This window comes from Actinia tenebrosa, unplaced genomic scaffold (assembly GCF_029948245.1).
Source record: "Actinia tenebrosa isolate PJP-AT-01 unplaced genomic scaffold, QUT_ActTen_1.0 PGA_scaffold16__25_contigs__length_10494907, whole genome shotgun sequence".
Taxonomy (NCBI): Eukaryota; Metazoa; Cnidaria; class Anthozoa; order Actiniaria; family Actiniidae; genus Actinia; species Actinia tenebrosa.
In genome coordinates this window covers 5,820,416-5,833,012 of record NW_028292576.1, presented here as the reverse complement: position 1 = coordinate 5,833,012, position 12,597 = coordinate 5,820,416, and the positions used below count along the sequence as shown (strand labels likewise).

The window sequence follows — 12,597 nt, the reverse complement described above, 5'->3', positions numbered from 1 at the left end:
AAACCCTTTTTTGCTGATATAAATTTAATGTAACTATATCGGTTTGGCTAAGTAATTATTTATAGGTTATGACATGTTATTGTTATCACATGTGTTGTAAATGAATAGCTTTCATTCAATCTCTTAAGTAATGCGTGTCATGGCGTGACATTCACCGATATCTTAGCCGTTTTAATTTCTCCGATGGATCTAAAAGGAATTCCTCTATTATTCGTATTAATTTATTATCAATTATGTCTCAATTCTGCACTAAACCTAGGTAAGTTTGCACAAGTGTCGTTCGATAAATATTTTGCGTATATTTGTCGGTTTTTCTTGAAAATGCTCGTACGGGATGACGGAGCCTGTGCCACTGAACGCGGCCCTGACGACTGAGAACGTGTTGTTCGTAAGAACAATTACTGGAGTTTTGGCAATATAAATAACCAGCAAAATTGCAGTCAGTTTGAGATTACAGCATAAACAAACTCAGTAAATGGGCTTAACATAAATTAGACTTATTTAATTCGAATAATTCGAAGAAAATAACTGCATTCTAAACAGGAATTTTAGCATTAAGTTCCGGTTGAGACGCTTTGACTGATCTTCCCTTTTTTCTAGTTGATTTTTTTACCCAAAACTGCAAAAATAGGTACAGATGCAAGTTTGATAATCAAGGTTTATCCCTGCTTCTGATTTCTAAGAAAATTTTACCTTAAAATACGATTTCAAAGCGTTAAAATATTAGGGGGAAAATGCTTATTATTCTCAAAGCGTGAGGTCAGGTAATATGAGAAACTTGTAACGTGAGCTCCGGCCTTGCGTGCTTTTGATTTCCTATTTTCTGAATAACTAGATAGTAAAAATAACAAAGAAATGTTTTGAAAAATAACGCAGTTAATGCGTATTATTGAGCGGAGCTAGACTCTTCAAAAACTCATTGTATATTACAATTAGAAAGGCGCAATAGCTACCAATACTGTTGGTCCGGTGTTTACCGCACCCCTTTTTACCTTCAGAACCATTCTCCCCCTCATAAAAACATTTATTACACATCGAGTACATTATTAAAAAACAGGACCATCTTTTTTGAAAAACCGGAACAATGTCCAAGTGGTGGCTATGGCTTTTGTTGAGAGTCCAAGAGTAGAGGTGATGATGGGGAGGGCCGGGGGTAGTGGGTTTTGGCGCGCGAAATTGAGTTTCGTTCCATTCCATTCCATTCCATTCCATTCCATTCCATTCCATTCCATTCCATTCCATTCCTGCAATTGCCCTATTTCACTATGACGTCACAACAAAACAATCTATTGTTTAAACGCAAAGGATCATGGTCGTCGGAGGGGCTCAAATCAACGCAAATTCACCGAAAATTGTTCTAAAACCCGTATCAATCCACGAAGAGAAGTAAAATAGCCAGCAAACGCTTAGAATATTTTTTAGTACATAAACACATATTATATCTGAAAACCAGGCCATTTTAGATTAAACTGTTTCGCTAGGAGCAAATTTTGTTGAATTTTCTATTGGATTTGGCAACTTTATCCCCCACATAAACGAGCAGTGACGTCATAGTGAAATAGGGCAACTTTCAGAAACATGCGAACTCTGTGGCACCGAGTTGCACGTGGTTTTTCGCTGCCGCTAGTCAAAAATATGGAAGTTACCGACTGATTAGGCCTTTGATTGACGGCAGCCAAAAACCAAATTTCAATGTGAAGCTCGCAGACACAGAGTAGAAATAATTAAGTTATATTTAAGTCATGGGAATGGCAGCAACTAGAACTCCAATCATGAATAGGTATGAAGAATGTTTTAGTTACACATGGTTATCATACTGTCCCGACTCATGGAACAACGTAAAATATGGAAACTAGATATGGAGTAGAGGCGTAGCCAGCTACGCGGCTCTATGTGTATCTTTATTGCTGCGTCAAATTCTCGTTTCCCTCGGATTATAAAAACTCCTGTAGTAAACAAGAAAAATCGACTTTGGGCAAGTCTAAGCTTTCTTTATATTATCTACTTTAATTAAGTTTTTTTCTCCTTACGCACCGCGGTTTTCCAGGCAATCCCTTGAATATTATTTACAATTAATTGAGTAATTATAAGAGTAAATGGTTTGAACCCAGGTGTTGAAGTTTGTTGTGAAATGTGATCATCCGGGTGAGTGTAGTCTTGAGAAAGACTGTTGTTGGTGGTGACTGACAGTTTGTTGTGAAATGTGATCATCCGGGTGAGTGTAGTCTTGAGAAAGACTGTTGTTAGTGGTGACTGACAGTTTGTTGTGAAATGTGATCATCCGGGTGAGTGTAGTCTTGAGAAAGACTGTTGTTGGTGGTGACTGACGTTTCGACAACCTAAGCGGAAGTCATCTTCATCTGGAATCCAGTGAGAAAACGAGTGTTATCAATTTAGTGTTATTATTTTATTATTAAACCAAGTATAACTTTATTTTTGAAGTTTTAAAGACATCTCCACCTTCTCCTGTATACGCTGCCGTCAACACAGAGTTGGTTCTGGATTGTACCCAAAAAGGAAACGACGACTTAATCACGTTGCAGTGGACAAGTCCCAAGAACAACGAGGTGTACAGCACAACAAGTAACGGAAGTTTTACTAGCTTGGTATTTCCTAAATTAAACTATTCAAATGAGAGTGTTTACTATTGCCAAGCTGTCAATCAAACTACTGGTTTAGTAGTAGCACAGACAAATATCACAGTAAACGTTGGAGGTAAGTTTTTCATCGTTCCTTAAAGGCACGCACATACGGTGCAACATTGCGCGCAACATTGCAGGCAGTGTTGCTAAAGTAGGATAGTTTTCTACTTCAGCGACGCTGCGTGCAACAAATTACGTCGTGTGTCATGGCTCGCAACATCAATTGCATGCAACATTGCGCACAACATTACATGCAGTGTTGCTAAAGTAGGATAGTTTTCTACTTCAGCGAGGTTGCGTGCAACAAATTACGTCGTGTGTCATGGCTCGCAACATCAATTGCATGCAATATTGCGCGCAATGTTGCACCGTGTCCGTACACTTGTCACACCGTGTCACACTTCCGGTAGACGTCGCCGTCACAGATTTCGAAAATCTTACTGTAAAGTCCCAAATAAAAAGAAAATTACACGTTGGCTTGAAGATATGAAGTTTATCTCTACATATTTGCTTTTCCCAACAGATCCACCAGCGAAGCCCCCGCCTCCAACATTGAAACGTATTTGTGGCTATCCTCCTACCGTAGTTATCTTCTCGTACCAATACCCAAGTCTTACGTCGAAGTCGACGCATTATCCAGTCATCGTTGAACTCATCGTATCTCCTATTTCCACGACGAACCCCTGCTTGAGGGTAGGCAATGACTTTGAGGTGGTGGAAGAAAGTAAACGAATAATTTATGGACCAAAAAATGATTCATTTGAAGTAAACGTTGTACAGATTGTCATGGAAAAGGTTCCTGATTTTCCTATTTGCAATGACGACTACAGTCTGATAGATTGTAAGCTACTGTGTACAAGTGTCAGAGCAACAAATGCATTTGGGACAAGATTTAGCCAAACGAAATTGACAAAATTGGTTGGTAAGTCCTTTTGTAATTGTTTTCTTGCTTGCTTGCTTGCTTGCTTGCTTGCTTTCTTTCTTTTTTTACTTTCTAAATATTGATTTTTTTTTTCTTTCTTTTTTACTTTCTAAATATTGATTTTCTATTTTTTATTTTCAGAAAAATGTGGTAAGATCGCCGACTTGAGGGCTATAAATATTGGACGGAATAACTTCACTGTAGCGTGGGGCCTACCATGGTGCCTTAGAAACAGCACGCAATTTTATAGGAACTCGTATTACTTGATTCAGTGCGAACCATCGTGTGGGGATCATATAGTGGTAATGTCCACAAAGGTTATATTATCTTTCTAGTGTTACAACCAAAATTATTGTTTTGATTTCTGGAGTACGTTCAAAAATGTGATATTTCCTCAATCATCATTCCTAATTTTATCCCTATCCTGAATTTTCAAAACAACCTCTGGGTTGTTCTAAGTGAGGGCACGGCTAACTCACAGATTGAACCCTGAAACAACCTCTGGGCTGATCTAAGTGAGGGCACGGCTAACTCGCAGATCGAACCCTGAAATAACCACTGGGCTGATTAAATTCAGGGCACGGGTGACTCACAGATTGAACCCTGAAACAACCACTGGGCTGATCAAATTCTGCATGGCATGCGGCTAACTCACAAATTTAACCCATGATACAACCACTGGATGGGTAGGGGAAACCCATAGTCGAAATTGGAATTTATCGTGTTAGGTTTTGCGGGAGGGAAGGAAAATCTGTGAACCCGGAGAAGGCGCTTGGTGTGAGCTCCTGTCCGCAATAGCGAGGTGTCCGTGAGCGTTGACTGTAAGGCTTGGGTCAAACGTCACATAAGCCGAACTTAATTGTTCGAAATAAGTTTATGTGAAGTTCGACGTTTGACCTGAGCCTAAATGCATTAAGTTTCTGAATTAAAAATAATGAATCTTTGGGGCTGTACCAAATTCTTTTAAATTCCTATTAGGGGAATTTGGCGGGTTTTTTATAAGTTAAAATAAATTCCATTATGTCTTTTTTTTTTTTCTTTTTTTTCAGAAATCTGACGTTAGAGTCGTTTCCGGTTTGAACCACACCATTAGCAAACTCATCGAATACAAAAACTACACTGTCTTTGCTAGTTGTTCTTTTTTCATGCATCTCGAAGACTTTGGAGAACGTGTATCTATTTCAGTACAAACCAAGGAAGGAGGTGGGTAAACACGCATTATCTTTTCCTAGGGAAAAACTGGAATATTTGTTGAATATTTGTTCTCATTTGCTCTTATGAAGACTACTTGCACCGAGTCCCTAGAGGAATTGTTCTGGGAGACAAAACAATAGGACGTTTGCATGATGGCGTCATTGACCTCTACTACCAGACTCCCTTGCACTTTGAAACAATATCTTGGCTGTTCTAGTTTAGGGCACGGCTAACTCACAGATCGAACGAGGGATCGAACCCTGAAATAATCGTACCTCTGGGCTGATTTAAGTCAGTGTATACGGCTATACTCACACAGATCGAATTGGAATTTAATAGCATGTTAGAATATTCCCTTTTCTCATTCCGTAAATACCGCTGTGTTTAAAGAATGAAGACTCATCTCCGCAAGCTTAGCCTCGCTTAAGAGTAAATCATTTATACAAATGTCAACTTTAATGTAAAGAATGTTCAGCTTTGTGAACAATACCAATGTTTTGAAATCCCACAGACTTTTAATGGTATCTGTGAATAACTGACTTATAAACGAGGCTAAGCCTGTGCAAATGAGTCTGTAGTCTTCAAAACAGCGGTATGCATTGAATGTGAAGCTGGTGCATTTAAGAAGAGAGGAAAACTGTAGAATCCGGAAGAACCCTTGATTCAAGGGAGAGACCTAAGGAACTCTGCTCTTGATGTTGATAATCCAGGAAGGAATCGAACCCGAGATCCCAAGTCTAGAGGTTAGAGTACTCTACCGCTATGATTCCAATGATGTAATGAATTAAATTTAGATCTTATTAACCGAGCGGGAGGTCTGTACGGGATAATCTTGACCGAGGTCAAGATTATCCCGTACAGACCGACCAAGCTCGGTTGATAAGAGTTTTATTATATGACCACTTTTCATTGAAAAGGACAAAATGTTTTCGCCGTAAGATTAATATGCGATCGGACCGGTTAATACCGGAGAATCTAGACCAGTCCGCGATGCGATCTATCCAATCAGATTGCTCGATTTGCTAGTGTCGATTTGCTAGTGCTCTAAGATTCACGGTCATATAATAAATAGAGGATATTACATGGGCGCGCGGAGATACAAAATTTATCTTCGAGCGTTGAAAAGAGATTTTCAACAGGAAAAGATAACTTTCGTATCTCCAAGCGCCCATATGTAATATTCTGTTTATTATGTAATTATCCATAAAATCAACTTAATAAGCTTTTTATTATTATGAAAAGTTTTGATTTATAAACTATTAGCTTAAATACACATGGAAACGATATTTTCACATGTAAAAATAACATGTGAAAATATCCGTTTTTCGAAAAGGAGAAATATAGGTATTTTATATGGACAATATGATAAAAGGGGTTATTTTAAGGTCTGTAGATTTCTTTTGTTGGGCTCCCTGTGTTATTGTGTCAACACATCCTCAGCCAATAACGCCTTCGATATAAATTACGAATCATTTCATTGTCATCTTCTAGTTCCGAGGGAGGCCCCAACAATAGTGACAATAAGATGGCAATCAGAGTGCGCTGACTCAAATGGTACAGCTCTCATCTCATGGAAGGTAAGGCTATATTTATAATGCACTAGCTAGCCACACGGAACCCCCTACCGACCCCCGCGGACAGGGCGGGGAATAGCGACATTACGTTTTTCAAAATCTACGACGGCTACGTCAACTGGAAGTGTAAAAAACTTCACTTTAAGGTTTCGCGCCCTCGAAGTCTGTCTTCCCTGTGGATGAGTTAACTTTACTGACAATGTTTTGAATGAAATCATTCAATGAACAGAACCCCCCCAAAAAATCATTTACACTTCCGTTTGACGTCGCGTCGTAGGTTTTGAAAAGCTTAAGGTCGCTATTAACGCAGCGGGACCTGGGATACGGGAAATTTTTAAAACACGTACTTCGATCAACAGCTTAACAAGTTTAACTGCAACAACTTTTATAATTTTAACAGCAAAATCTTTTCCGATCGAGAACCGGCGCGGGAAAGTGCTAAATCCAACATTACATGAATGATAGTTTCCCCACCCTGTCCCGGGGTACAGGGGTGGCGGTTTCAATTAGAAAGTGGATAAATAAAACAAGGACCCTCTAGACTACTAGAAAAGTTGCCTCATTATCACAAGTACCTGTCACTGATAATCATATTCAAGCGTTGGCGCAGTCTTCGATAGTTGTTTAAAAGATCCAGCGTGTCCTTTAAAAAAGCCCATCGGTCCCACATGGGAAGGGAGAAACATGGATACTAAGTCCTCAGTGACACAGGCCATATGCTAGGTCTGTTGGTCATAGTAAGACAGTCTAGGGCTCGACTAACCTCTCCTTTAGGCTTTTGCCGAGCTTTCTGATCAGTTTATAAATCCTCCCGGGATAGCGGTGTTGGGGTCGAAATCTCCAGCGTAGCCGTAAGTCATACGACGGTTCAGCACTCGATGTCTGAAAGTATGGTCCTGGTTAAATCTCTCAATGAAAATTAATATATCCTCAAAACGAACCAGCAGATGAACTTTTGAATACAGGGTATAATAACAATTTGAAAAAGATAAGGGTCCTTGATTTTATTTAAGGTGGCAAGTTAAATTAGAATCGTGGTCACAAAAACTACTGGCTAAAATCCACCTGAAAAAAATAAAACTAATGCCCTCTCTTTCCTTAGAAAAATAGTTTTTCAAACGCCTAATTATTAGAACAACTTTTGATTCCATTAATAGGTTCCTAACAAAGCTACCTTGTTTGGTAAAGTACGATATTATATCGTAGAATACCAAATAACGAAAACCTCGATAAGAGCCACAAGAAATGTTCCCGCTGGTTTACATCAACTACTTGTTACAGGATTAGGAATGAATAAAAGCTACGAGTTTACTGTAAAAGTGTGTACCGGTGGGGGCTGTAGTAAGGCAAAGCAATACGCCAGCTTATCACCCAATCGATGTACGTCATCGGACGGACCTGCACCGACACCTGGTAAGTGAAATAACGATCGAGGGAGATACTGCCAGTTGATCTGAAATAGTGACGTAGAAATGACGTGACTGCAAAACTGAGGTGAAGATTTTCCATACATTGGTTCAAGGGCGCCAGGACAGACGGATTGGGTTTCGAATATGTGTGATTGTTTCAGTTATTCGTAGATTTCTAATTGAATTGATATATGTTTGTTTGCAAATGGTAACTAATTAGTGTTCACTTATCTTTCCATCCAATGGTCTTTCTGGTTTGAATCAGCCGTAGGATATGAATATATTTACCACGTCCACCAACGGTCTTTCTGGTTTGAATCAGCTGTACGTACGCTCTGAGTATTTACCGCTGCACTATCCGTGCCAAGCAGCGCCGGCGTCGCTTCGTTAGCGATTACTCTCCTTTAATAAGTTAATCAAATTTACCTTCAGTACAGTTTCCTGCTGGAAACCTATAATTTCAAGAGGAAAAGTGACACCTGAGTTTTGCAAATTTTCTTGACTCTGATTGGATAGCAATACTTCTCAGATCAGCTGGATGTGTTGACATATGGTCGAAGTGAACTTGCCCCTCATATCTGGGATCTTGGATTTGATTTGATTTGATTGATTGATTGATTGATTGATTGATTGATTGATTGATTGATTGATTGGCTAATTATCACATTTGAGTGGAATAGACCTTAATTTTTAGCTTCTAGGTGATCTTGGGGAACGCGCGCAGATAATTGTTGTAGTCGATGAGGAGGTCCTAGTTTCAGTTGTTTATCGGCGAACAAAGACCTATCATTTCACGATAATTTCATAAGAGAATTGAAACCACAACACACCATTTGACCCACAGGGATTCATTATATAAGTCGTCATGTCTTTTTTCGCTGGACCGCCCTATCAAATTTCTTCCTGTACGATGATTGGCTGTCAATACGAGATCACCTGGTTAGGCGTAATGTTCTCCCATTTTAGAACACGTGTCATTCTCTTGGGAACAGGATTCTTCTCCAGAGTAACCCGAGTATCAGGCTCTCCCAGTTATCACTAGAGTGGAGACATTTTGAAAACAGAGGTCTATCGTAAAGAAGATAATGAGATTCAAAGACTTTTATCAGCTGATTGAAACTCAGCAATCAGTGTGACCAGAGAAAACGGAGGCTTTTGAAAACGCTGACGTCATTCACACCAGCATGTTTGTTTTGTTTGTCTGAAATGAAAAAACATTACACCCAACCACAGGTAGCCCAAACTTGGTTTCTGTGGTGTCCTGTTATAAGGAAATGTATTGAGATTCATCAAAAATTTCAATAAAATCATTGAAACGTGAAATAAAGCCTCGAAATTTTACCCGATCATTGAGAAATAGCACTTCTTTCGCTCTGCGTGGTTATTTTTTGAATTTAAGCCATTTTAAGATTTTTTTCTTACTGGTGGGGGAAAAAATCTTAAAACGGGCTAAATTCAAAAAATAACCACGCAGTTCAAAAGAAGTGCTATTTCTCAATAATCGGGTAAAATTTCGAGGCTTTATTTCACGTTTCAATGATTTTATTGAAATTTTTGATGAATCTCCATACATTTCCTTATAGCAGGACACCACAGAAACCAAGCTTGGGCTACCTGTGACCCAACCTATAGATATTTTGTTCGTAATATCGAGTTTCCTCATATATTCGTGTGTTTTTCTCAGGTTTGTCCAGTTCTCATCCCGAAAATCCAAAAATCCACTTTAAATTCTAGATGCTTTTCTCCTCCTTGCAATGCTAGAATACTCTTTAGCTTGGGTTAAATTCAAAACATTTATTCCCTCTGAGGTGAATATTACTGAGTTATATCATATTTCTTACTTCCTTAGATCGACTTTACGTAAACGTTTACCCGAAGTTGCATGTTTGGATGATATCAATTGTTGTAGTCATCATTATCTTAGCTATTGTCATTGGCACTCTAGGCTACTGTGTATTTCTCAAGAAACACAGTTCAAGGTAAGTGGATGGAATTGAACCACAGGGAACCCAACGGTGTGTAGTGTATCAAGACATCAGTTTTCTGCGTCTCGAAGACCTAACATTGGCGTACCTCGGTAATTCAGCTTCGAGGAGTTCTTGGACGACCTATTTCGAATTTTAAATTGAATGCCTGCACAGGTGACAGGCCTCAGACCGGTCCTCAGGGACCGAGCCCGCGGTCCTCGACACCTGACGAAAATTTCTACCCCCATTATTACCCCCACGATCGATTTATGCAGTTTTTTGTTTTTGTTTTTGGTAGCTTGTGTGTGATGTAAGGTTGTTATTACGTTTTATTATTATGTAGCACGTCTTTACATAATTTTCAGCCCACCCTTTTTCAAGACGGAGTTCGAAGTGAGATCAAACGTCTCAGGACTTTCAGAAAATCCTTTTCGCTGGCGACACTGAACTAACATTTTCAAAACGCTCTACTTTTGACAGCGTTTTCAAAACATCCCGATTTCATATATCGATGTCGTGTAAACGCAAGGCGTAACTGATTACCAAAGAACACGGTTTCAAATGAAAACGCGACCGTATTAACGGGACCATTTACTAGTCACCGCCAAGAGATAACGATTTGGTTTTAGAGTGACGTCATTAAACCGGTGAAATTAGGCTAATACACATTAGTAGACCCTAATTCCATTGTTTTCTTTTGTGTCTATTTGACTATTACATGTTGACTAGTATTTATTTACAGTGGAACCCCGCTCTAAGGACACCCACTTAATAAGGACACCTCGTTATTAAGGACACGTTACAGTACAGTAAAAATAAATGGTTCAAAATGTGTTTTCAGCTGTTTTTCTGACACCTCGGTTAATAGGGACACCCCGTTAATAAGGACAGTTTTGTCCGTCCCAACGGTGTCCTTATTAACGGGGTTCCACTGTATTTATTTCACGGGTTTAATGCCTTCACTCTATCTTCTTTTGTTAGGTTAAACCTGCAAAGGATTGTTCCTTTTGAAGGCATTCGCCTAACAGTTACAGTAAGTATGATGTCATTCATGCATTAACTTTACTGTTAGACTAGTAATGATATAAATTTGAGGTGAAGAATAGGAAACCTTTGATTCTCGTTTTGGGCTCTCTGTGTGCCGGTCGAAGACCAATATATGGCGCACGAGCGCATTCAAATTGAAGGCGGATGGGCGCCAAATTTATCAAGTTATTTCTCAGCTTAAATTTATTCTGAAAGGTTTATTCACGCTGCACGCTGAAGCAATCCTAGTATTCTTGTTGACTGTCTGTTTTAGCTCTTAAAACGAAATTGATGGATGGCAATGAGCTCACAAATAGTTTACTTTTATGTAAAAAAGATTTTTTTTTTGTTTTCGCCACAGGGTGAATTCTCATATCAGGCAAAGCCAATCGACAGCGATTACGCATGCGCATATGGAAAAATTTCGCCTCTGAATGATCCAGCATTCCTTGCAAATGGACCTCAAGAACTCATATTAAGCTCCACGTGTTTGTCCAGAAGTTCTAGTGTCCTGACGTGTAATACCGAAATATGACGTGATTTGATGACAGCCCCCTTAATTTTAGCAGTGTTACAATGCCGAACACCGGAAATGGACGAAGAAATGCATTACTGAGGTGCCTTTAAAGTGTATATCAAGGGGAAAAAATTATTTTCAAAATCACTTGTATAGGTGAACAGTGCAGCAGTATGGTTGCAGTATTTTTGTATGTGGTCTTCTCTTTTCAGAGATATAAACATTTGAAATATCAATATGCAAAAGAGATTGCGTTGCTGTTATCAAAAGCAACGGTTTTGTTGTTTTTTGTTGTTGTTTTTTTTGTTTTTTTTCTTTTTCTTTTCCTTCTTTTTTTGTTTTTTTTGTTTTCTTTTTTCTTTTTCATTTTGTGGCCTGGAAATCCATAATTTCAAGAGAAAAAGTGACACTTCAGTTTTGCAATTTTTCTCGATTCTGATTGGCTGACATGCTTTCTCGGATCAGCTGGATTGGATGTGTTTCTTAAAATATTGCGTCTTGAAAGGACATGAACCAAACGCACGTTAAACGGAACAACCATGGCTCTTATCTTCTTCCTAACCGTTGATCAAAGAAGATTGAAGAACCTATAGTTGTCATAACTTCCGGAAGTGATTCTCAGAATGGAACCACTTCTACCTCTCAAAATAGTTAAGTCCCACAAAAAGGTTTAGAATTTTAGTTCTACCAAGTAGACTGTTTCACGTAGTAGATAAATTATTAGGTGTAAACGAAAAAAAGATATATACTTTCTTCATATCCACATTATATAGCGTAAATAATTCACCATAAAATCCTGCCCCTAAGTCCCACAACGTTATAGGTCACACCCAGAAAAACTGACGAGGAAATAAGAGAGGCAATTATTTCTCCTCTTATCAAACTCAAAACACAATTTTCAAACTTTAAAAAAAAAAGTAATAGTTTTACCTTCCTTTTATAGTACCCCCGCCCTCGAGTATAAGCCCTCCCATTATAAGTCATTCTTGTACCCAGAGCCTCCTTAGCTTACAAGGCTTTGGGGCAAGAATGGGTTATAAGCTCGGTTTTTGTTGAAACAAAAATCCCGTCCGAATATATGATCTGTAAATATTATTTTAATTGGGCTCCCTGTGGCATAGCGAGAGGGATCTTGACACGTCTCTGTATACACACGTTTGCTTTGGAAAAAAGAAAAGTGAAGAAAAAGTATTAATTACTTTCATTTACTAAAGTAAACAAAAAATAGTTTTTTTCTCTCTTAAGTTTTGGACCAAAAAAGTATAAATAAAATGCAAGTTGTTATCATTGGCTGCCTACATTCGTAACGCAATCTTTCGTCACACAATACCACGAATTTGGCATCG

At 38.7% G+C, this 12,597-nt stretch overlaps 1 protein-coding gene across 1 annotated transcript; it reads left to right on the top strand.

Annotated features, from left to right (window-relative positions):
- Positions 1-147: 147 nt before the first annotated feature.
- On the top strand, positions 148-12,538 carry LOC116292794 (uncharacterized). The gene is made up of 10 exons (XM_089031161.1): positions 148-259; positions 2,443-2,715; positions 3,166-3,564; positions 3,706-3,866; positions 4,614-4,767; positions 6,250-6,335; positions 7,490-7,745; positions 9,591-9,720; positions 10,690-10,741; positions 11,096-12,538. The coding sequence occupies exons 1-10, from the start codon at positions 184-186 to the stop codon at positions 11,267-11,269; spliced, it is 1,761 nt and encodes a 586-aa protein (XP_088887287.1). The 5' UTR covers positions 148-183; the 3' UTR covers positions 11,270-12,538.
- The last annotated feature ends 59 nt before the right edge of the window (positions 12,539-12,597 follow it).

Coding starts and splice junctions, on each gene's coding strand:
- LOC116292794 (XM_089031161.1), top strand. CDS start 184: ATGGATCTAAAAGGAATTCCTCTATTATTCGTATTAATTTATTATCAA. Junction 4,768..6,249: donor AGTACAAACCAAGGAAGGAG/GTGGGTAAACAC, acceptor GTCATCTTCTAG/TTCCGAGGGAGGCCCCAACA. Junction 7,746..9,590: donor CGGACCTGCACCGACACCTG/GTAAGTGAAATA, acceptor TTACTTCCTTAG/ATCGACTTTACGTAAACGTT.